Source organism: Taudactylus pleione, unplaced genomic scaffold (genome assembly GCF_031769625.1).
Source record: "Taudactylus pleione unplaced genomic scaffold, aTauple2 ptg000184l, whole genome shotgun sequence".
In the NCBI taxonomy this organism is placed as follows: domain Eukaryota; kingdom Metazoa; phylum Chordata; class Amphibia; order Anura; family Myobatrachidae; genus Taudactylus; species Taudactylus pleione.
The window spans coordinates 4,428,926-4,453,882 of NW_028284586.1; the positions used below are offsets into that span (position 1 = coordinate 4,428,926).

The 24,957-nt window shown below is 42.9% G+C and overlaps 1 protein-coding gene across 1 annotated transcript in view; it reads right to left on the reverse strand.

Moving 5' to 3' along the window:
* The window catches only part of DNAH3 (dynein axonemal heavy chain 3), a 468,553-nt gene that overhangs the window by 238,138 nt on the left and 205,458 nt on the right, over nucleotides 1-24,957 (reverse strand). The window contains exons 20-21 of the mRNA XM_088476199.1: nucleotides 20,343-20,457; nucleotides 3,836-3,952 (exon numbers count right to left, since the gene is read on the reverse strand). Coding sequence (XP_088332325.1) covers nucleotides 3,836-3,952; nucleotides 20,343-20,457 — 232 coding nt within the window. The remainder of the gene's footprint in view (nucleotides 1-3,835; nucleotides 3,953-20,342; nucleotides 20,458-24,957) is intronic.

Genomic DNA, 24,957 nt, shown 5'->3' on the forward strand with positions numbered 1-24,957 from the left:
ACTATTTAGGGAAGAAGCAGGCAGCTGGTATTCTGTCTGTAATAGAGTGGCCAGCGCAGTAACCAGATCTCAACCCCATTGAGCAGTTGTGGGAGCAGCTTGACCGTATGGTACACGTATGGGCACCATCAAGCCAATCCAACTTGTGGGAGGTGCTTCAGGAAGCTTGGGGTGGAATTTCTTCAGATTACCTCATCAAATTAACAGCTAGAATGCCAAAGGTCTGCAATGCTGTAATTGCTGCAAAAGGAGCATTCTTTGACGAAAGCAAAATTTGAAGGACAAAATTATTATTTCAAATAAAAATCATTATTTCTAACCTTGCCAATGTCTTGACTATATGTTCTATTCATTTTGCAACTTATTTGATAAATAAAAGTCAGTTTTCATGTAAAACACGAAATTGTCTGGGTGACCCCAAACGTTTGAACATTTGCAATGTTTGTATTGTGTTTCATACAGTCTTGATAAATGAGCTTGGAGCTCTGAAACTTTGACTTCAACGGACATTGGGCCTTATTCAGAGCCGGACACTCTTTCAGAGTGCTCGCTCTGAATCAGGGCGGCATTTTTTTTTTGAGAGCCGGCCTCCTGACCGCTCGCTAAGCTATGGGTGACCATCCACAGCTTTTGCGAGCGCCCAGGTGATGGTCGCGACCATCGCGGCCATCGGGCTTGCGACGAGACCCTTGTGGTAGGGTCTTATCCATCACAAGCCCAGTGAGCTTATATACACACACACACACACACACACACACACACACACACACACACACACACACACACACACACACACACACACACACACACACACACACACACACACATATATATATATATACACCTGCTGCTTTATTTACCAGTAACATTCCCTGAAAATCAATAATCAAAGTATAATGTACTTTTTAGGACCGAATATACTTAACATACAACTTTGCTTGTTAGGGATGCATTTTTTATATAATACAGATATTCTCTCTATAGTACTGTGATGTAACTTTTTTCTGCCTTAAAGACATCTATTTTGTAGACTTAATCAATGTTCATGAGAATGCAGGCTCTCAATTTTCTTGGAATTCACAAGGAACTACGGGCCTGATTCAGCAAGGACCGCAATTGCAAAGCTGCACGCAGGCCTCCTGCTGCATTACGTATCCGAGCTGCGTTGTCCAACGCAGCAACGGATACTCTGCGGACAATCGGTCGGCTGCGTGACCCATGTGGTCCCGCAGTCGCAGATTACAGTAAGAGGCCAGGACAATCTCTGTCAGACGATGGAGATCCTTGCTTCTTCCCTCCCCCGCAACAGTGGCGACACGCCGCCGTTTCGGGAAACGGAGAGCATTGCCGCCCCTCCCAGCCCCCAAACGGCAGCAGACTGTCAATCACTCACAGTCTGCTGACAGTCTCCGTGCGGGCTTGCAGACCCATTCTGCACATGCACTGCTGAATTGGGCCCTACATCTTATTAATATTAGCCAAGTAATGCTTCAGTGATTACCCTGACTCATAGCAAGTTGTTCAGCTGAATATAGGTTCAGTCCATGAATTGTACATGGCTTCACTGTGGGGTGGTGAAAGGTTCACTTTATGTTTTGTGATAATTTAAAGGAGTACTAGCGATAATTTCACAAGTATACTATACTACTAAGGTCTACAGATTGCTCCAATTTTTAAAGCAAGTTGTTTATGGAGAGCAGTACCTTTCTGTCACCTACTGGGGTCACTAGTGGGTTTGCAGTCTATGAGCTCCTCAGAGAAATAGTGTTATCCACAGACTAATTAATTACAACAAAACATGACAGAATTATGTAAAAGAATTTTAAGAACATTTGAACAAAGGGCTTTAGAGAAGCCAAGGAAGGCCACCATCTGCAAAATACCATGAATAGAAAGCATGAATAGACTCCATGAATGAGTCATGCTAAAATGAATAATAACAAATTACTACATTTTTCAGTTAATTTGGAAAATGATATTTTGTATTGACAGCCTACAAATAGTTACTAAAAACTTATAAAAGTCTCAGAAATAGCTGCTTCCACATGATTAAGGCAATTTTTATTTTATTTTGGTAACGCTGCTATCGCATTCCCCATAAGTCTCACTGGGAACTGTGGGCTGAAACAATTTATCAAGCTCTCCAGAAAGCTTGACTCCAGTAGTTAATGCCATCTGCAAATGGCGATAGCTGCTGCAGCCTATAGGCCACAGTATTGCCAGAGAGGCGTATTTGGATCACTTCCCGGTAGCCTGGACTCTTTATATTAAAAACACTTTATCCACAGGGCCTCAGTGAGTGGTTCCTGACTCTAGATGTTCTGATATTATATAATCTACCAAGATGGTCTAATGGAAAGGAAGGATATACTTCCTAATGAATACATTTGGTTTCTATTACTTCATAAGCTCAAGAAATATATCATTTATGTTTATATGTTATTAGTGTTGTCTTATTGTTTATTAACTTGTTGGTGGATATTTGTCAATGCGAGTTGTGACTCAAACTTTAGTAATGTGACTCTTATACATAAGGTCAGGACATCTTATCCCCAGGAGGGAAGATTATTGTTTTCTCTAGTGATTCTTTCCTTATCTCTTTATTATTTTGTTATGAATTATTTTTAAATGTGAGTTTTAGATGTATTTTAATAAATTGTGAAGGTTACACTATAAATGAGTATACATGGACATTAAAAATATGTTTACAGAATCTCTCTCTCTTTCTGTCTCTCTCTGTCTCTATATCTCTAAACATATATAAATAGGATGAACACACACACTAACATCTCCAAAGTACTAGAGTGCATGGTTTAAACAAATTTTATCTTCACCACAATTACATAGACATCTAGCTTGTCTATGTAATTGTCTATGTAACTGATACCAGCACACCAAAAAATGCAGTGAAAAAGCTCACTGATCCCTTGACAAAGGGGCAGCAACACCCGAACGGCTGCTGTCGGGTTCTATACTACTATGGTACGGGCTGGTACAGATGATTACCCTTTTATATTCTGTGGTGTTCTGTGACGTAAAATAAAGAGCCTTTTACTGAATTTTTCTGGTGTGCTGGTTTCAAGCTGCATATCTATCTAGTTGTGATAGATAGATATATAGATAGATAGATAGATAGATAGATAGATAGATAGATACATATGAGATAGATAGATAGATATGAGATAGATAGATAGATAGATATGAGATAGACAGATATGAGATAGACAGATAGATATTAGATAGATAGATAGATAGATAGATAGATAAATAGATAGATAAAGAGAGACAGATATGCGATAGATATAGAGATAGATATGAGATGGATAGATAGATAAAGAGAGACAGATAGATATGAGATAGATCATAGATGATATGATATAGATATGAGATAGATAGAGAGATAGATAGATAGATAGATAGATAGATAGATAGATAGATAGATAGATAGAGAGATAGATATGAGAGAGAGAGAGAGAGAGAGAGAGAGAGAGCGATAGATACCTAGATAGCTAGATAGATAGATATATAGATAGATAGATAGATAGATAGATAGATAGATAGATAGATATGAGATAGAGAGAGAGAGAGAGAGAGAGAGCGATAGATAGATACCTAGATAGCTAGATAGATAGATAGATATGAGATAGCAGCCGCAGCCTAGCACGTTTCTCCATCTATTTGGGAATAATCTTCTATATTGGGAATAATGTTCGTGCATTATTCCCAAATTGAAATTGAAACATGAAATCACATACTTGCTGTGAAATGTCTAATTAAAACAATTAAACTGCACATGCTAATAGATTAGATAATTACTGTTACGGTTTCCTCTTACCCTGGCTTCGGTTTCAATCGGCTTAATAAACGGAGAACCACACATTGTTTGTATCTTAATAATGTGATCATCAAGTAGTAACTGAATGTCATCAACCGCTGACAGGATGCTTGTGTTCTGTCAAAGAAGAAAGCAAAGGTTGAATTACACATATATTTATTTAACAAACACAAATCAGTCTACCAACAGCGGATTGAAAAGCCAATGCTACTGTACAATGCTTCTTAAGATAATTAACAACAAAATCATATACGCTTTAAGATCTGAAAATCTGGTAAGGTACAGTAGGTACTGTAGTAACATATGTACACCAGCCATATATCTTGCTATGAGGATATCAGTTCCATCCTGTTAGAATGGAAGCGTAGTAAGGATCTAGCAAGGGAGCATAGCCTATAATAAACTTTACAGATCCAACCTGATGAATTACTTCCAGTCACACCTCTTAGCTAAATCTGGGACTACCCTGATCTATTCTGAGACTGGGTCAATGACAATGTCCTGGTGTGTGAATCCTCCAATGCCATATTTAGTGGTATAAACTCATCCTTCATTTTAGGAATATTATTTAAATAATCAATATACAGTTTAATATACAATCACACTCTTCAAGGATAATGTAAATAAATAAATAAATTTGGGTCACCAAACTGACATTTAGAAGTTAGATTATAGTGGGGACTACTTATTGTATGGCCAAAATGCCACACTAATAATTAAAAATGCTACAGTACAGAAGGTGAGGAAGAGCTCCGGCCTTGTGGTATTGTCTCATAAAGATAGACTTACAGTTTAAAACTAGACTGACCTAATATGATATTAATATAACAGGCAGCATATACTTTCAAAGGTCTAGTGCAGGCCTGGCCAACCTGTGGCTCTCCAGCTGTAGCAAAACTGTAAGTCCCAGCATACCCAGCTGGTAAAGCATGCTGGGACTTGTAGTTTTACAACAGCTGGAGAGCCACTGGTTGGCCAGGCCTGCTCTAGTAGATCTCTTCTTTGTAACTGCTGAATTTTATATAAATTTGGAGCCCTACATTATCCATCATGTCAATATTGATGAATTTCATTATAACATATGTATTTTATCTTAAAGGTTCCTCTCCAATATTGATACACTCCAGAGGCCGCAGGGGTGACCCTCTAGAATTCAGAAGTGCCGCACATAACCCTTAATCTCAGTAAAGCGTTACAACAATACATTTAAGCAGAGAGAGAGGCCCTTATCTGTAATGACATAACAGCTGCCATTTTACACAAGCCTTACAAGTTATAACAAAGAAACCTGACAATAATGCAGGACGGCTCTGGGGGCCACAGGTGGAGGCTTTGGAGGACCGCACGTTGCCTATCACTGCTGTAGAAGATCTATGTGTTGGCTTAGAGCAGACTGCTGCCACAGGAGATAAGGAGCCTGTGCTGGAGCAACATTGCTTATGCCACCTCTTTCCTTCAACTACATCAGCATATTATTAAGTGTGAACTCCTTGCTTCAAAGACATCAAAATATGTTAAAGATGAAGTACACTGCAGCCATACATGACATATGCTTACACTGCGGCTGTACTCCAGTTGCTTTTCATGAGAAATATCAAATCATTTTATATTTAAATACCAAAGGGAACACAAAGAAGAAGGCCTAACACAGCCTAACATTACTTCTGATTTTATATTTGCATTTACTGTCTATTGCTATGCTCATATTTGAAGGATGCATTCACTTGATGCTCATTTCAATAAGATTGCAGATAACAGAAGGTGCTACATATTTTCTTAGCTGAGCAGCGGAGTTGGACTATGGGTGGTAGACTAATGTAGCGCACACTGTGACCTCTGAAGCATGTCCTGATGACGCTACACCTTCTCTGGGCGGCTGAGTGTGTATCTCTGGCAGGCATGAAGTCAGCATCAGCACTGCACCAGTGATCTGGGAGCATCTATACAAATAATCCGGCTAGAGCCGTGTTTCTGATTTCCCTACATAAATGGTAAGCCTGTTCTCAGACTTGCATCTTATTTACAGTTAACTACTGCCCCATTTCAGCTGTGTAGCAAAACTGATCAGGTTAAAGATATAGCAGAAAATGCTCCAAGCTGCAGCCTGACTGACATGTTGCGGCGTTTGGTCACCGTTCCCGGAAACGGGGCATTTCGACCCCTTTTTCTGGGAGGGACAAGGCCTGGGTCCTCTTACGTGATCGGAAACCGGTCAGGCTGCGGGAAGTTTTAGCTCCTGCAGCCTGACCAAAGGAGCAACCATCGCAACTGACGTCGGTCGCAGTGCTGGGATCGCAGATGCAGCAAGGAGGTGTCTGTCATCGCTTTCTGCATTTGCATCTGGGATGGACAGATTTGCACAGCCGTGTGTGTGCCACTTTGCAAATCCGTCCATCTCTGAATCAGGCTCACAGTTAGTACGTACTAAACCAAAAAAATTAATTATAATCGAACCCAGTGATACGCTTCCAAATCTTATTTCTTTACTGGTCTGTATAAATGGATAATTTCTAAATCATTAAGAACAGGGCCTGATACAAAACTACAGCAGATACAAGTTTGTTTTGCAAACATAACTGTTTTCGCACTGCGCATGCTCAGGAGCCAAGTGACTACGGGCAATGCTAAGTCATATGCAAATCAGCCGCATGGCCAGGCTAATGTTAGCGAGGTTAAGTAAAGGGAGTTGTGGGTTATGCAGAGTTGTGCGTACACGTAAATACGCCTGTTTTCAGATGGATCTCTGACACCAAGAATAGGACTGGTGCAAGTGCGTGATTCTCATAGTCTTACCTTTTTCCTCATGTTGGACCCCAATGGCAAGGACATAAACTTAGATATGGTAGTATATGGTGAAAACTACACTGGTGCAGGTATAGGGAGATGTGGCTCACCTGTCTTGAAGGGGATGTAGTTATGAGACGGGTGGCTGCAAGGCAGCCGGTCTCAGTCTCGACATTGGAATCCCAGCAAGGGATTTAAGATAGGCGTCGAAATACCGACGCCTATCTTAATCCCGAAGCTGGAACGCCGTGGACGCCAGCCCGAACAAAGGAAAGACCGGGCCCCCTAGGGTGTAGGGTTAGGCATCCCCAGGGAGAGATTAGGGTTAGGCACCCCCCCCCCCCCCGGGAGGGTTAGGTTTAGGGAGCGACAAGAGGGGGTTAGGGCTAGGCACCCCCGGGGGGAGGTAAGGGGTAGGCACTAGGGGGGAAGGTTAGGGTTATGGGGGGAACGGGGGAGGGTTAGGGTACTCACCTGTCCCAGTCGGGTTCTTTATCCTGTCGGGCATCTGCTGACGGGATTTGAATCCCATTCCATCTTGAATTGTCAGGGCACAAATGATTCATAGTCAGACAGTTTAGGGTCAATACATGCCAAGCAGGGATAGCGGACAAGGGTTAGGCTAAGCAGAGTCCAATGGCAAAAACATACTACATAAAATAAGTCCACAACAGCTGTTATATAATAATGATTTAAGCAAAGCATGGATGGATAACAAGCCAAGGGAAGATGTAAAAAGAAGTGGTAAGTGCCAAATGCACTATAACCAGCACTATTTAACACTTACATTGAATATCGATATGTATGAAAGCAAATAACGTAGAGAAAAATCACTTTTCTGTACGTTATCTGCAAACATTTCACAATTTAGCCATCGCCATACTATTGTATGTCAACGGAAAATCATTGAAATGTTATTAAAAAATTATAAGCACACTTTTGTGGCTTATCATTTTTTCACACATGGGCAGGATTACCTGCAGGTAAGTGTACTAACCTGCAACAGCGTGGTGCCTTCTGTGGGGGTCTCAGGCTGCCCATGAGATCTTACAATTTTTATGAGATCTCTTGCAGTGGGGCCAACTAAGAGGTAAGACACAGCGCATCAGCACTAGGCTGATGCGCTGTCGGTCTTACATGGATCGCTGGAAGGGGAAGTTTTGTCTCCCCCACTCTGGCAGCTGAAGAAGTTAATACATATCTGTGTTATTGCTTCCTGCTTCATCTCGATAAGAGGATTAGCAGGGAGAGCTATAGCTGCACAATAAGTGCCGCTATTGTATTGTACATCTGCCCAGAGGTCACAACAGAGCAGTCAATAAGCATGCCAGAAAGTCAAAAGCTGATGTCTTACTCAAAATTTGCGAGGTGTACACCACAAGTACAAATTCACAGAGCCATTACCTAGCACTGACTGCTAGATGACAACTCATTACAAGATCTGATCATAGACAGGTTAATATTTTAAGCATGTGCAGTCACTTTCAAACAACTCTGGGAGCTGGAAACCCATTTCATCCTACAGGCAACGTCTCCAAAAACATACGAGCCATATCAAGAGGTCAACTTGCTGAAGTGACCCAGACGTTAAATGAATGCTGAAATAACACATATCACTGACTGTGACAGTACTGATAATGATAACGGTTATAAAATCAAGTGTACGGATAGGAACTGTGCACGGGCATACAGGCATGTCCTTTTACCCTGTGACTTCAGTTTTACCAAATAGCCCCTCTCGGCGCACCTGGTCCTGGGCGGCTCAGCTGCACCAAGCGTCTTTTTGTTCCAAATGTGCGTTTTATTCATACAGATGAAACTACTGGAAGCGACAAAGCTGTAATGTTAGTGTACGCAAACCACTGAGACTTGAGGTATTTGTACAACTGTGTGACTGAGGGCCTGATTCACTACGGTTCACAATTCTGCTAATACGAATGCACCACAGTTGCTAATATCAGCGATGCTATTTAAATGTTTGCATTCACATTGCATTCGAACGCAGCCAGACATAAGAACGCACACTTCCCCTTACTCACATTCGTATACTAGAGGAACATAGCAAAACAATCGGTAACATCGGACCCATACGCAAAGTTGTACAAGCTCTGACCTTACTCAGAAATTGCTACCAGCCACGCACGCTATCAGTGCTATGGCTGCTTATGGCCATGCAGTGAATAATTTATGCACGCCCCTGCAACGGCGTTGCAACGCACTGGCACGCCTGCGTTCACCCGACCACCCCCCCGTCGCCACCCACAAACTGCACTTCCTGTCAATCACTCTGCATAGCCTCTGCTATCGCAATTCCCATCGCTATCACTAGTTTGCACATGTGCACTGCGATGCACATGCATGCGCAGAAAACAACAATCGATCGATTGCGTGCGTCTTTACAACTGCGATCCTTGCTGAATCTGGCCCGGAGTCTGAATCTGTGCAGAAAGGTCTCTGATGCGAATAGCCGCAGCTTTACACAGTTCCGCTGTGCTTAATTTGCGACTTTGTACTCGTGTTAAACCGCCCTTTAGGTGCTTTTTCACTGATTCTGCCATGCGTATAAGATGCACAATTTTGAGAAAAATACAGTATGCTATTCTTCTTGGAGCATCTCAGTTGTGCCGGGCATCTTGTGCCATATGGTGAATAGACGCTAAGTGTATGAAGACGCATTTGTAGATCCATGCAAATCATACATATGGGCATAGAATCACATTTAGTTCTGTGCAAGCAATACGGGAGTAATTATGGCTGACTTGCGTTCAATTCTGCAATGACCTCATAGGTTATACTACTTGAACAACTTTGCCCCTCGCGCCCAATTTAGGAATACCGCGGGTATGCGCGCTCCCGATACCCGTGGTATTCAATTAACAAAATAGTGGTGGCGGGGCTTTCAACTCTGAAAACCCAGCACCACGGAAATAAAAAAAAAAATGTAATTCTTCACCTAGCTGGCCGGGGGTCTCCGGTAGTCTCAGCGGCTTCCCCTCTCTCTATTTAATATGCCCCTAAGTTGCTAAATGGATGATCAGGCTAAGGGATCCGTTGGTCACACTGGGAGGGAGCTCTGATAGCTTGTGCACATGAGCTGCATGCCCTTAAGTTTAACCAGTCAACTAACCAATTGGTACATTTAAGTCTCTAAAATTCCCAAATTTTGTTTTAGCATTTATGTGCTGTGCTAGGCATGAAATATATACATGTTATGCATATAGAATGCCCTGCTTTGCTCCTTGCCCGTCTTCATGCAGAAAAGAAGGCATGACATATAATAAGTGCAAAGACATAACAAAATGGTAAAACTGTGTCTGGCTGTGTTCCCCATTATTTTTATTCTCAACAACTGTAGAATGGTAACTGCTGATTAAATCAATATACATCTAGACTGAGGGGCACTTAGAGATGCATCTTTTTATATGAATCAGAAGCCCCTACCCTGCCAGGACATGGTTTTCTATGTAAATAGTTACTCCTTTGCCAGAAGGTGGACATTCCCTGGAACAGGGGTAAATATAATTTTGCATAAACACTTACCAATAGTTCTACACTACAGTTTCAATATGTACATTTGTTTTTCGAAGCAAAGCTGTTTTATAGAGCTAATGAACCACAGTCGTGCTCATAAATATGGAACTTCATCCAAAGCCATTAATTGTTACAGATGTCTCTTCCACAATATTTAATGAGTTTGTTAAGGACAGTAGCACTGTGTAGCCGGATAAATCACATTGTAAATGAGTTTGCTGTGTAATTATATACTAAAGATAAGTTACATTTAGAAACTTCTTGGCACCAAAACAAATATGAATAGATGGAGCGAAACAATTAAGTAGTATTACATGGGCAAGAACAAATCTCCCATTCTGGGGGCGGTCAGTCATCTGATAATTACTTGTATTTTGCCTTTATTGACAGACATATATGCCATTATGAAACACTTTCAAAATGAGCCATGTGATCCAGCTGAGAACACTACTGATCAATTACAAGGGTAAGATTTCCAGGAGTGACATCACTCCACTCTCTAAATATAACTGATGACATCACTACCCATATTATATACAGCTATATTTTACAGGACTTTTACCTATAGTTATTTTGTACTGTACATTACACATGAATAAAACTCCACTGCATATAAGAATGTCTGAATGTCAATGCATTTCTGTAACCATTCCTATCTTGAACCTAATTATATATTTCTGTCTTTTCCTTGTTCTTTGAGCCTTGCTAAGTAAAACCAGTTGCCAATGGCTTTGTCTAATTCCCAATCCAAGAGAAGGGATCAAGGATATTATCCATGAGCAGGAGTTATTAATTGGCAAACAGTGCTGATGTACTTGTAATCACCCGAGATTTCAGATGCTGAACAAACACTCATCGCCCATTTATAAGGAAGGAGTGTGCTGCGAGGGCAGCTCAAAGTGATCTCTCTGAAGTCATTTTATTATATACCTAGAACCAGTATAAACCCAAACACAATGACTACAAACAAATATGATTAGAATTATTGATTAAAAAATAGCACTTCAAGTTCAAGCATAAACCCTACAAAAGGACATATAATCCATTAGTTTTTTTAGTACATGTACAGAATTCATTATATTTCTACATGAATGTATAAAGAAATCAATGGCCTCCGCTACAACACTTTTATTTACTTTAGAAATGTATTTTCTCTCCTCTCCATCAGTAGAAATATATGTGGATATGTAATTATTGTCGATGGCGGATGGTTGGCTGAGACCTAAATTGTAAAAATAATATTTGTACGATGCCATCTGGCGTAGTCAGTATAATATTATTGTGCACGGTGCTATTTTAGCGTTGTGTACATCTGCCGTGTTACTGCACACTGTTAAAGTCTTTACATAATCATGAATACACATATATTTAATGACTTTATATATTCAGTGCTGACAAACAACTCTTGTGGACATGTCTGGGACTAGTAATTGGAATACACAAAAATACTGTGAGTGTTTACGTTGCATATAGAAACAATATGTCTGTGGCAATTGAAGTATAACACAGACACTGAGATACTCAGAGAGAGTGATCTGAATGTGATTTAGAAACAATTGTCAGACGTTTAGCTATCGTTAGAAATTGTAGGCCTTGTGTCCCATGCTGATGTGGTTAAGAGGGACTGACAATTGTATTCTGAATAAACATAGGAAAGCCTTTTGTTAAAGTTATCAGACTCCTTGCCAAAGCTTGCTCAACCTGTGAACAGGACAAACTCCATTGTCTGTCATTATTTTAGTTCAGACAGAAGTAATATTACTGTTTGAAGTTATGTATGTATATATATATATATATTTATTTATTTATATATATTAATATATTGTTATATATATATATATATATAGATATATATGTATATATATATATATATATATATATATATATATATATACATACACTTAAACGATCACATGGGTATCCACAATGCATGCACACATACAGTCAGGTGCATAAATATTGGGACATTGACAGAATTTTCATATTTTGGCCTCTATTCACTACCACAATGGCTTTGAAATGAAACAAACAAGATGTGCTTTAACTGCAGACTTTCAGATTTAATTTGAGGGTAATTACATCCAAATCAGGTGAACAGTGTAGGAATTACAACGGTTTCTATGTGCCTCCCACTTTTTAAGGGGCCAAAAGTAATGGGACAAACTAAACAATCCTAAATCTAACTTTCACTTTTTAATACTTTGTTGCAAATCCTTTGCAGGCAATTACAGCCTGAAGTCTGGAACGCATAGACATCACCAGACACTGGGTTTCATCCCTGGTGACGCTCTGCCAGGCCTCTACTGCAAATGTCTTCAGTTCCAGCTTGTTCTTGGGGCATTTTCCCTTCAGTTTTGTCTTCATCAAGCGAAATGCATGCTCAATCGGATTCACGTCAGGGGATTGACTTGGCCATTGCATAACATTCCACTTTTTAGCCTTAGAAAACTCTTTGGTTGCTTTTGCAGTATGCTTCGGGTCATTGTCCATCTGCACTGTGAAGCGCCGTCCAATGAGTTCTGAAGCATTTGACTGAATATGAGCATATAATATTGCCCGAAACACTTCAGAATTCATTCTGCTGCTTTTGTCAGCAGTCACATCATCAATAAATACAAGGGAACCAGTTCCATTGGCAGCCATACATGCCCACGCCATGACACTACCACCACCATGCTTTACTGATGAGGTGGTATGTTTTGGATCATGAGCAGTTCCTTTCCTTCTCCATACTCTTCTCTTCCCATCACTCTGGTACAAGTTGATCTTTGGGCCTGATTCAGACCCACTCGCAAGCGGCTGTCCGCTCGCAAGTGGGTCGATGTTGTGCTCTGCGCATGTGCACGACGGCGGGAGCTCCGTCGTGCGCATGCGCCAGACGCGACGAGCGAAGGACTTTCCTTCGCTCTTTGTGTGATCAAAGGGGGCGTGCTGTCGATGTTGATTGACAGCACACCCCCTTTGGTGGGCGTGCCTCCCTGACGGGGGCGTTCCCAAGGGAACGCCTCCAGTCAGAAGCCGGCCCACTGACATCACTAGTGATGTCAGTGGGAGTGATTTTGGCTCTGATAGAGCCAAAATCACTCCGGAGCTTGCGGTTGAAAACCTCAACCGCAGGCTCCGGCTCGCAGTTTCGATGGTCGCGATGGTCACGACCATCGCGACCATCAAACTGCACGCTCGTATAGGCTGTGGGTGGTGACCCACAGCTATACGAGCGTCCAGGAGGACGCTCCATTTTTATGGAGGGCGGCCCTCATTCAGAGCATGCGCTCTGCTCAGAGCGTACGGCTCTGAATGAGGGCCCTTGTCTCGTCTGTCCATAGGATGTTGTTCCAGAACTGTAATGGCTTTTCTAGATGTTGTTTGGCAAACTCTAATCTGGTCTTCCTGTTTTTGTGGCTCACCAATGATTTACATCTTGTGGTGAACCCTCTATATTCACTCTTGTGAAGTCTTCTCTTGATTGTTGACTTTGACACATATACCCCTACCTCCTGGAGAATGTTCTTGATTTGGACAACTGTTGTGAAGGGGTTTTTCTTCATCAGGGAAATAATTCTTCTGTCATCCACCACAGTTGTTTTCCGTGGTCTTCCGGGTCTTTTGGTGTTGCTGAGCTCTCCGATGCGTTCTTTCTTTTTAAGCATGTTCCAAACAGTTGATTTGGCCACACCTAATGTTTTTGCTATCTCTCTGATGGGTTTGTTTTGATTTTTCAGCCTAATGATGGCTTGCTTCACTGATAGTGACAGCTCTTTGGATCTCATATTCGACAGCAACTGATTCCAAATGCAAATGTCACACCTAGAATCAACTCCAGACCTTTTACCTGCTTAATTGATAATGAAATAACGAGGGAATAGCCCACACCTGTCCATGAAATAGCTTTTGAGTTGATAGTCCCATTACTTTTGGCCCCTTAAAATGTGGGAGGCACATATAGAAACCGTTGTAATTCCTACATCGTTCACCTGATTTGGATGTAATTACCCTCAAATTAAATCTGGAAGTCTGCAGTTAAAGCACATCTTGTTTGTTTCATTTCAAAGCCATTGTGGTGGTGAATAGAGGTCAAAATATGAAAATTCTATCAATGTCCCAATATTTATGCACCTGACTGTATATATACAGTTGCAATTATAAATAGAAACACACACAGCGCATGTTTTGCGCTGTAACACAAACCGTGCACACAGCGCACCTTTTTTCACTGCATGTAGACACACAACGCATACTTACATATAACCATAAATATACACGCACTCAAAAGGTTCCTGCACATTATGGTTTATATTAAAGTTATTAATTATAATGTAAAATGTATGTATTTGATATTAATGGTATACAACATGATAGACTTGGCATGTTTGGTACTAAACTGACACACTGTTTATTTCCAGATATCTGAATCTATCAGCGAGGGAGTCGCATCTTGCATTCGAAGGTTATGGAATACAGGAAATTATTGGTTAGAATGTATACACTGTAATGTAGTGTCTCTTTCTAGTTTAAATCAATTAAAGAAAGACAATGTAATCTGGAGAATTGGGACATACCCCTAGTGAACTGTCCTATGAACTACAGCGTACTACAAAGACCAAGAGCAAGAACCAATGGAATTATGATCTGTTAGGGTATATAGGGTATATAGCCTGTGTCCCAGTCCCAGTTAGTAGCCATTCTCATGGATGACCACAGACCTCAGGATTGATGACTGTACCTGGGACCGGTGTGCTTGCATATGTATCGACTGTACCTTGTTTATGTATAATCTTTTGCGCTAATTGTATTTAGATCACAGCGTGTAACTAAATGCTTTTTATGTGAATAATAACTTTTTGTGCTCTGGAACCACACTCAAAGTCTGGAAAGCGACTTACAACGCTAAATAGCGACATTTAGGTATATTGGGCCTGATTCATAGCCGGACGCTTTTTGCGCTCGCTCGTTAAGAAAAAGGGGGTGGTTATTCAAATGAACCGTTCGCTCTTTGCGCTCTATTGATGCCTCTATGTCTGAACGAGCGAACAAAACATGCGGACGTTTATTTGAAAAATACGCCCCCTGGCCGCTCGCATCATACATCATGTCCGCTATTTATTAGATTAATCGAGTACATCGAACAGCGTATGAACTGCTCGCTATTCTTGTGGCTGGTTTTTCCTACAACTATATTGTGAGCAGTTCCGACTATAAAACAACCAAGTGACGTGGTCAATGACGCTGCTGTATTAATTATGCACACCCATAAAACGCCCGTTTTGACCTTTAAGCACGCCTGCGTTCTGATCTCCACTCCCCGTTTTCAAGCACCTTCCCCTGTTACCACCCACATAAGCCTCATCCTGTCACTCAAAATAGCAGGCATTCGCTATATAGCGAACAAACGATTTTCGAACGCACTGACTGGTTCGCGCATGCGTATTAAGATCCGTACGCATGCGCAGTTGGGCAAACATCGCTCGGAACGAACGAGCGGCCGCTTACGAGCGGCTCTGAATCAGGCCCAAAAATCATTAGGTATTCATATTATACAGGACAGGACAGTAATCTGCTACCTCCACCATCTTTTCCTAGGTGTGTTCAGCAGTGTCGGACTGATGCATTAAGGGCCCACCAGCGAAATGCTGGGATAGAGGCCCATGCTTACCAGGTGTAGTTATCAACCAGGGGGTGTGTGTGGCCAGCCACCACCGTTGCTAGGCTAACTGTTACGCAAATGTTGGTGTAGTTTCTATAGAAGCAAACCAAGAAATGATGTTTATCAGTGGTCCTGCTGCACAAGTCTGGTACATGTCACATAGAGGGGGTGGGCCTCCAAGCAGTGAGGCACACTGGGGATTTCCCCCTGTACCCCTGTGAGCCAGCCCAACCTTGGTGTTCAGACCTCACCTTCTTCAAATACTGTTTACCCATTATTAACTGCTACTTTAATCCTGTCCAGTATTATTTTGAGGCCCTCTGAATTCAACTTTTTAAATGATAATTCAATCACGCTATCTCTGCATTCATCCTAACATTTATCTAAGTAAAATCAGGATAAAGTAGGCCCAGCCCTGATCCACAAAAATCACACCATCAATTCAACAAAAACACAATTTCAATCCACCCAACAGGACCCTCCCACCCAGAGCTGTAACTAGACTTTTTGGTGCCCTGTGCCAGAGAGAGCATTGGCGCCCCCACCCTTCCCCACTTTTTCAAATAGGGACATAAGACACACACCCGAAAAAGGAGCATGGTCTCAAAGGGAAGGGCCATGGCAAATTTGATTTGTCCCATATGATAATTAAGTAATACTGATCCTGTTGTACCACTGTTATCCAGGTTTCACTGTCAAATACGGAATGATATTGAAATACCGTTGGCTCTTTAGCCGCTGGTTCAAATACCAACCCCGGAAGCCCGACAGAATGAGATTCCGATGAGACGAGGTAAGTAATCTAACCCTCCCCTGTCCCCCCCTAACCTTAACCCACCCTTAGTGGTGCCTAACCCTAACCTCCCCAGTGGGGTGCCTAATCCTAACTCCCCACCAGTGCTGCCTAAACCCTAACCCCTCCTCCCAGCACCCTAAACCTAAGTCTCTCGAGGGGGTGCCTAATCCTAACCTCCCTCTGGGGGTGGCTAACCCTAACCCCTCCTCCCCGCACGCCAACACTAACATTCCCAGGCAGGGGGTGCCTAACCCTAAGTCTCCCCGGGGGTGCCTAATCCTAACCACCCCCATCCCCGGCTAACAGCGCATACTTACCCGCTGTCCGGACGTTCGGGATTCCGGCGGTCGGGATGCCGACACCGGTATCCTGATGACCATCGGGATATCGCCATCGACATTATGGCCTCACGGCGGAATTGCGGCGGCGGTAATTCGACTGCCGGCATCCCGTCCGCCGGGATAATAACTACATCCCGCCAAATGTGAATCCAATGGTTGCAGTGATTATACACAATAATTATGTAGTATAACTCACCAGCTCTAGACGAAGGAGAGCGCTGATGGAGCAGCACCTGCAGCAGGATTTGTCCATCAGAACAGCCGTGCACATGACTGAAGCCGGCAGTGTAGATCACCGACTGAAGGTATAAAAAGATTGCTACTTGTAGTGTGTGTGTAACAAATATCAGTGGCGGGAAGATCCGTGTTTGTTCCCTCAGCCGGCAGCTGAACTCACCAGCAAGGGTACTCGAGGTGTGCTTGTAACACCTGGGTCGGGAATCAGAAATTGTGGGGCAGATAGCTGTGTGTGCTAAATAAAAGAGGATGTGCCTGAAGGTGCTTGGAGAGGTGGGCAGATGGAGGGGGAGTTGGCCAGGAAGGAGATAGGGATGGCCAGGAGATGCCAGGGATAAGAGAAGAGGAAGCTACAAGTCAGAACAATTATAAAAAAAACATAAAAATATTGACAGGCCTGAACAGCGCCCCTTCCCCTGTGTTGCCCTGTGCAATGGCACATGTCGCACCACCCTAGTTACGGCCCTGCTCACAACACGCAGTAAAAAGTGTTATTTTCTGCATACATTAATTCTACTAGCCCTGCAAAATTGGGATTAACGGGAGTTATGCATTGCACTGTACTGTAGTATAACTTTACATCGATTTTGCACTAAATGAACACACCTCTACCTTATTTGTGACAGCTGTCAAATCTGCAGCTGTGCGCGTGTAATTTGACCGAGCAAGGATTAAGTAAAGCCTCTCAGGCTTTGATGGTCCTTATTGCCAAGTTAGGGCCGTGGTTAGGGCGGTGCATCTGGTGCCGCAGCACAGAGCGCATGCCACCCTGGGGGAGGATCTGGCCACCACAATCTCCATTTGCCAGACGCTCGCTGCGTTGTTCCCTGCGCCTGGCTCCTTCCCTGGCCTGCCCCCCCCCCCTTGCTGGATAGGGGTGTATTGTGGGCGGAGCCACTGGAGGGGAGGTGCAGGGCGCCTTCCCCCCATCATATTTATTCAAAGGCAGAAGCAATCTGGGCACCGAGAATCACAGTGTCTGCATCCGGACATGTCCTTACCCCCTGCCCTGACAGTGAGTGACTTGTTTCCTTGGGCTGGTACCTCCTCAGAGATCAGTCTCCTTCTCTTGCTACAGATCCATCAGATCCATCAGATACACACAGATCCATACAGAGAAATCTCTGACATCTCCGGACTTAACCTCTTTTTAATTTGAAAGCAGAAATAAGCAAAATCTCAGGCAATAAGATTTATCTCTGCTTCATCAATAGACCGCTAAATGCACTTCAGTGCACAAAAATGTGCATAGAAAATGTACACACAGGGGGAATAGAAATGGGTAATAATTTAGTTCCATAATGGTCACCGTCTCATCTTTGCTATAACACATACCTGCATTCCCAACTATTGTTTTGCCATATTTTAAATGCTATGAGATGCCAAATAAAAAAATGCTGGAAGCAGAGAGAACCAACTCATCTTTTAGCTATAATTAATAAAGTCTGGTTGATATATAAGTGAGCGTATATCACTAGTATATTTCATAATACACCAAAGCGTCTTGCGTGTACTCAGCTTCCTTGGATATCTAATTTTGAGGCCTATGCCAACTTTTCCACTCACGTATCTTAGCTGACAAACCATGACTTCTGTTCACTTTAAGGGACATATTTATCAATAATAGTTTTACTTTATAAAACGAGGCAATATGTATATTAATAATATTTTTATTTTTTGTTATCATGAATATGACAAGTTATTGTTAAAAAAATTCTGTACAGAAACCCCTGCAGAGTTGTTTCATATTTCACGTACCTGATGATATAACTATAAGACTTACAGCATGAACAAACGCCAGAATGATTAGGCAAATACTTTAGTAAAACACCCAGAATGGCATAAACTAGCCAGTAACTGAAAGTCATCTAAACATTTGTCTTTGTGCATGTTAATTACTAAAAAGTGGTAAATACAGTATAATAATAACAGCAGCTTGTATTTCAGTCTACCGGAGGTTAAACCTCAAGGTTGTGACAAATTATGCTCTATTTTTTTGTTGTGTCATTGTTATGTTGCTTTAAGGATTAATGATGTTTAGGGTTGGTGTTTAATAGTATTTTATTGAACCAATGGTTGTTACTAGTGGTGTTAAAGGGTTGCGTGAATTGTTTGTATAGTTAGACTCAGCAGTTGCAATGCAAGGCCTCTTTCTTTTTGTTCCGTCCTGCCCCTTTTTGTTTGTTTGATGTGTGTTGCATGTATGGTTTTATGGTAAAGAATGGTTTTGGGTGCACTCTCCTGATAATGTTAAAGGAGATCTGTTCACCAGTGTTTGAGTTTGGAGTACAAGTTTTTGTGTTCCTGTACGTTCTTTGATTCGCCTCCATACTTCTTGAACTTGTCAATAAAATTTGACCTTTTCAAAGGAAACTCTGTTATCCAGAGGTCCCCAAACTTTTTTGAATCACAGCACCCTAGTGTATCAGCATTGCTTTCATGGCACCCCTAAGCCAAAAGTTTGTTATTGAGAAATTCAGAAAAAAATGTAGTGAAGTAGTAAAGTGAAGTAAATTATGCTTACCTGTCATCCTTAGGGTCAGTTATGAGGTAGTGGACACGTTTCCGCTTCTGTTTGTCCACATATTTACATTACATTGACAATAAAGAATTTGATTTGGTGCTGGATAACCAACCTGAGGCACCCCTGCGAGTGTCCCGAGGAACCCCAGGGTGCCGCGGCGTACAGTTTGAGAACCACTGCGGGTTATCTGTTTTTATTAAAGTTAATGATTTAAGGTTTGACACGATGGGACACCATGAGGGGAATTCAATTCGACGTGAATTGAATAGCGCCGGGGGGAACTTCCGAAGCTATTTAATTCAGTGCGCTGTAATGTTGAAGAATACCGGTTCTCGCGACTTAACAAGGGTGTTGAGGCGCGAGAATCGGCATTCTCTGACTAAAGAGCCGGGTGCGCGGCTGTTAGTGCCGCGCTAAGCAGTAAAACAGCTGCGTGCCCGGCACTTTTGTTGGATTTCTCCTCACATCCCCAGGGGGGTGCGAGAAGAAATCCTTTGCCCACCCAAAGAGCGCGGTGTATTGAATAGCTAGGAGTCATCAACTATTAGGGTATTTAAGCCATGACTATAGATTTCACACTGTAAATGTACTGCACAGTGGAAGTTTACCATTTACACACATAGTTTTGGTGTACATTACATGTCACTTACAGTATCTCGATATTTGATTATGTCAAAGCTCATATTGGACCACTCTGATTTCATCTTATCCATGGCTTTTTCCAAGGAGTATTCTTTGCTTGCTGATGCCCCAATCTGCTCCAGTCTGCAGTAAAATAATGAAAGGGGTTCTATTGAGGACCTTCTCAATGCAAATGTCCATTGATCAAGCCAACACATTCAATTTTTTTTCATATTATCATTTAACCTAATTATTTATAATACACAGAGGCACCAAGAGGGGGGGTACTAATTACCCATGCCCAGGCCTGTTGGAAGGACCCGTTGGGGGCCCAGGCCAGCTGTTTAGGATTATAAAGACATCCGCGCCTTCCGGATTTAGCAACATCCCCTCAGTATCACCCAAGCCCACCGTATATCTAGGCAGCCCTGATAATAGTTATTTGAAAAAAATTTAAATAGTTTAACTAAATATTATGCAGAGCAAACAACAGCTCAATAATCTTTGGGAATATAATCTGCTGGTAAAATTCACTTTACTTAATATATTGGGCTCTATTTATTAACATTATTTTTACTAAAATAAAGTGAAAAAGGGTGTTTTCACACCTTTTTCACATTATTTTAGTATCACCTAATGTTACTAAAGGGCAGTTGGAGTAGAATTCGTAAAATTCTACTCCAAGCCCTAATTATCACTTATTTTTAGTAATCAGATCGCATTTCCCATAATTGTAATGGGAAGCGTGATCTGGCCAAAGTTACTAAAAATAAATTGTGAAAAAATACCGGGGAAAGCCCTGTGATAATAAAGCCACCTGGTGGTCTCCCCCAGTTACTGGACTCCTGCTCTGCTCTAACAGGCAGAGCAGAGCTCGGAGCAGGCCTCAGTGATCAGCTGTGTGGTCTAAACAGACCACAAGCTGAATACTGCTAAAAAAAGAAAAAAAATTAGTAAAAAAAAAAAAGTTACCTGAGTCCAGGGACCGGAGATCGGGGCTCCGGTAATGTCCTCCCTCCGGTCAGCTGGTCTTCCATCCTGCACTGGGGCCCGATCGTCACCTGACCTGGTCACAGTGCAGGATGGGATGTCAGCTGACCGGAGCCACGGAGGACATCACCGGAGCACCAATCACCGGAGGTAACTGTAATTAAGGGAGGGGGGGGGGGGTCGCGGGAGGGAGGGTCGCGATCGCAGGGGTGGTGCTTAGAGGTGGGAGGCGGGGCTTAGCGGTGGCCGGTCGGTACATGCGCGGGCATTTGTCACAGTATTTTTTGCAAACATACTGTGATAAGTGTGCGGAGGGGATTCGCAGGGACAGAGGGCCTGATTCAGAGCCACTCGTAAGCGGCCGCTCGTTCGCTATGAGCGATGTTCGCACAACTGCGCATGCGTATGGGTCATAATGCCAGTCATTGCGGTCGGAAATCGTGCGCTCGCAAAACAGCGAGGGACTGTTAATTTGATTGACAGAATGTACCGTTTGTGGGTGGTAACAGAGGAAGGTGCTTGAAAACGGGGGAATGGAGATCCGAACACAGGCGTGCCAAACGGTAAAAAGGGCGTTTAATGGGAGTGCATAATTAGCAAAGGAGCGTCATCGACCACGTCACTTGGTTGTCTTTTAGCCTGAACTGCTCGCAGTGATAGCGGTAAGAAAAACCTACCACAAGCACTGCGAGCAGTTCAGAAGCCTTTCGATGTAGCCAATTAATCTAATAAATACCGGAGATGTGATGCGAACGGCAAAGGGGCGTCTTTACAAAATAGCGAGCGCATTTTTCGTTCGCTCGCTCAGACATAGAGCGTCAACAAACCGCAAAGAGCGAGCGCTCAATTTAAATAGCCGGCCCCTTTTTTGGAACCACCGTCCACAAATAGCGTCCGGCTCTGAATCAGGCCCAGAGCTTTATCGCAAGCTCTGTCCCTGCAAGGGATTTTTAGTAAATCCCTGTGATATTGGCTGAATTCCAGTAATATCACACTACAATCTGCATTCAAAATGCGGATTGTAGTAAAAAAAAGTCCATAATGTGAAAGCATAGAAGGCATTTTGTTCAGAACAGACTTCATTCTTGTTTTTAGGCTTGGAAAATGTAACATGTACGCACAAGGTTATGTGACAAGGAATATTTATTCAAATGCTTATTTTAAGGTATTCTGCTGTTAATAGCTGAAGGTTTAACGTGTATTCTGAACAGATGTGTTGCCTAAGCAACTTGAAAGAGTATAAATATGTGAACGGTTGGGACATTAAAGACGAAGAGATACTGAGACCATGCATATGTCCTGTATTTCTTTCCAGCCGTTCCCAGCACCTTAAGGGTCACCAAGAACTCAGGACCTGTCAGACCCGCTCACTAGATATGCACCCAGCGTATGCAAATCCGGCACACACCCAGCAAGGCAGGCGATCGCACGGCAAGGCATAAGCACGTCCACTATGAATTATCGTGTGATCACTTTATGTATGCAGACGCCCACCAGCCTGTTATAAGATGCCCACTTGCGCACATCATCTCCAGGAAGTGTATGCAACCATCGGTACATCGGGTACTACTGGAAGCGAATGCAGCGCTTGAGATTGACTATACCCTACTGCAAGCACTGCGATCACTTCAGTGTGAAATATAACCAAGTGACGTGTACAATGACGCTGCCTGTTAATTATGCATGCCCTTGAAATGGCGTTAGGACGCTCAGGCATGCCTGCGTTCACACCTCCACTCCCCTGTTTTTAATGGCCTGCCCCTCTTACCACCCACAAGCGGCTTCTCCTGTCACTCACTCTACTGGGCTGTCTATGCGCCTCGAGCGAACACTTCCCAATCTCTCGCACTGGTTCGCGCACTGCGATGCATGCGCAGAATGCGAAAATCGGCCAGCTGCGAGCGAACGCTTCTTAGCGACCGGGTCTTAATCAGGTCCTCAGTCCACTGCCTTAGGGCATGGGCCATCTTCCTCAATAAATATAAGATTATGATATAGTAAAGGTGTGTTCTGCAGTTTGAATTCACATGACTAAAACATACTAAATTTCATTTAATAGATAGCCCCGTCTTTCCCTACACAGTCAGTTATTTAAACAATTATTTACTTTTTTCTTTCTGGCTTTCAGTCATTTCTGGATGAGGTATTATATGACATATAGTATTATATATAATCACAGACAAATTGTGTGTGTAACTAATGAATGCTCAAAGTTAATTTCAGGCACAGTGTGAAATAGCCTTAGCTTTGTTTTGTATAATATGGATGGTATGCTGGGGCGCTGCAGGAAACATTACGTGCAGGGGAAAAACACACTGAAAATCATTATAAGGACAGGCTTACTTTATCTAATCAGAAATCATATTCAAACAGTTCTTGTGATTACAGAGAGAATGGGAGATAATTGCTTTGTAAAACACTGTGGAATTCAATGGATGAAAGGTGAACAAGTGTAATACTTGGGATTATCAGAACATATAAAAGGTCTGTCAGGCAATTACTCATTTGTCATCCAGTAAGGACAGTGTTTAATTAGCCTAAGTTTAACTAAACATTGAGGGCCTGATAACGGGGTCACGCAACTCGAACGCCATGCAGGTGTTCATCTAGATGAGCGATTATGTACTACTGCACATGAGCGAAAAGTCCTGAAAGCCCCTTCAGTGCATGCGTTACACAGAGTGTTCTCTCAAAGATTCTATTGTGATCGAGAGAGACGGTATAAGAAATGGGGCGACAGAGTGACGGGCGTTTCTGGGTGGTGGCCTGAAGTGAACGGAAAAAAAAGGAAATGTTTCAAGGGGGTTTCATGGGAGCGCTGTGGGCATATTAGTGAAAGTGGCTTCGTTTTCAGAGCCGCAGCCACAGAGGCCATGTTCAGATGGAGAATCTGCACCTGCCATAGGGCAGGTGCAAGCGTCGATGGTGTGAGCGATGGTGCTGTGTCAAGATTCACCAGCAGTGTTACAGTTTATAGAGACACCGATAGTGGGCGTTCCAGTGCTTGCACATTCAGACATTGGCTACTGCACCACAGGTCACTTAAAAGAGGAGGGCACGCCCGCACTCCACCAGCCCTCTCCTCTTGTCAGCACCGCCCCCCACTTATCATATGGCCCACCTTCACTTATCATCTGGTACACCTTCACTTGTCATCTGTTCCGCCCCCCACTTATCATCTGGCCCACCTTCACTTGTCATCTGGCCCACCTTCACTTGTCATCTGGCCCGCCCCCACTAGGGAAAACATTAATTTGCATAATGACTTCTTTGAAATGTAGCTCTAGCCCTTTGCCCTGCACACACCCTTGATTGGACACCTTTGCCCAAGCCTATGAAGTGGTACTGAGAGCTCTGGGTTGAGTCTAACAGGCAGAGTCTTGCAGCTAGCTGGTGGGAAGGGATCTCAAGGGGAATCTCAGCACCTTGAACATCCTCCTCCAAATGAAATGACCTGTTCTCCCCTTGGATCTAGCACTGGGATAGCACCCCTGCCAGCCCTAGCACCAGATCACCCTCTCTACCAGGTGAACAGACTGCATATCAGGGTGCTTAAAATGCTGACTGCCTATACAGGGCACTTACTGCTTCCAAAGGACTTGCAGCCTCTCTCTTCGGCCCGTCAGTCCCATATAGGTAAGGAGAGCTCTGACA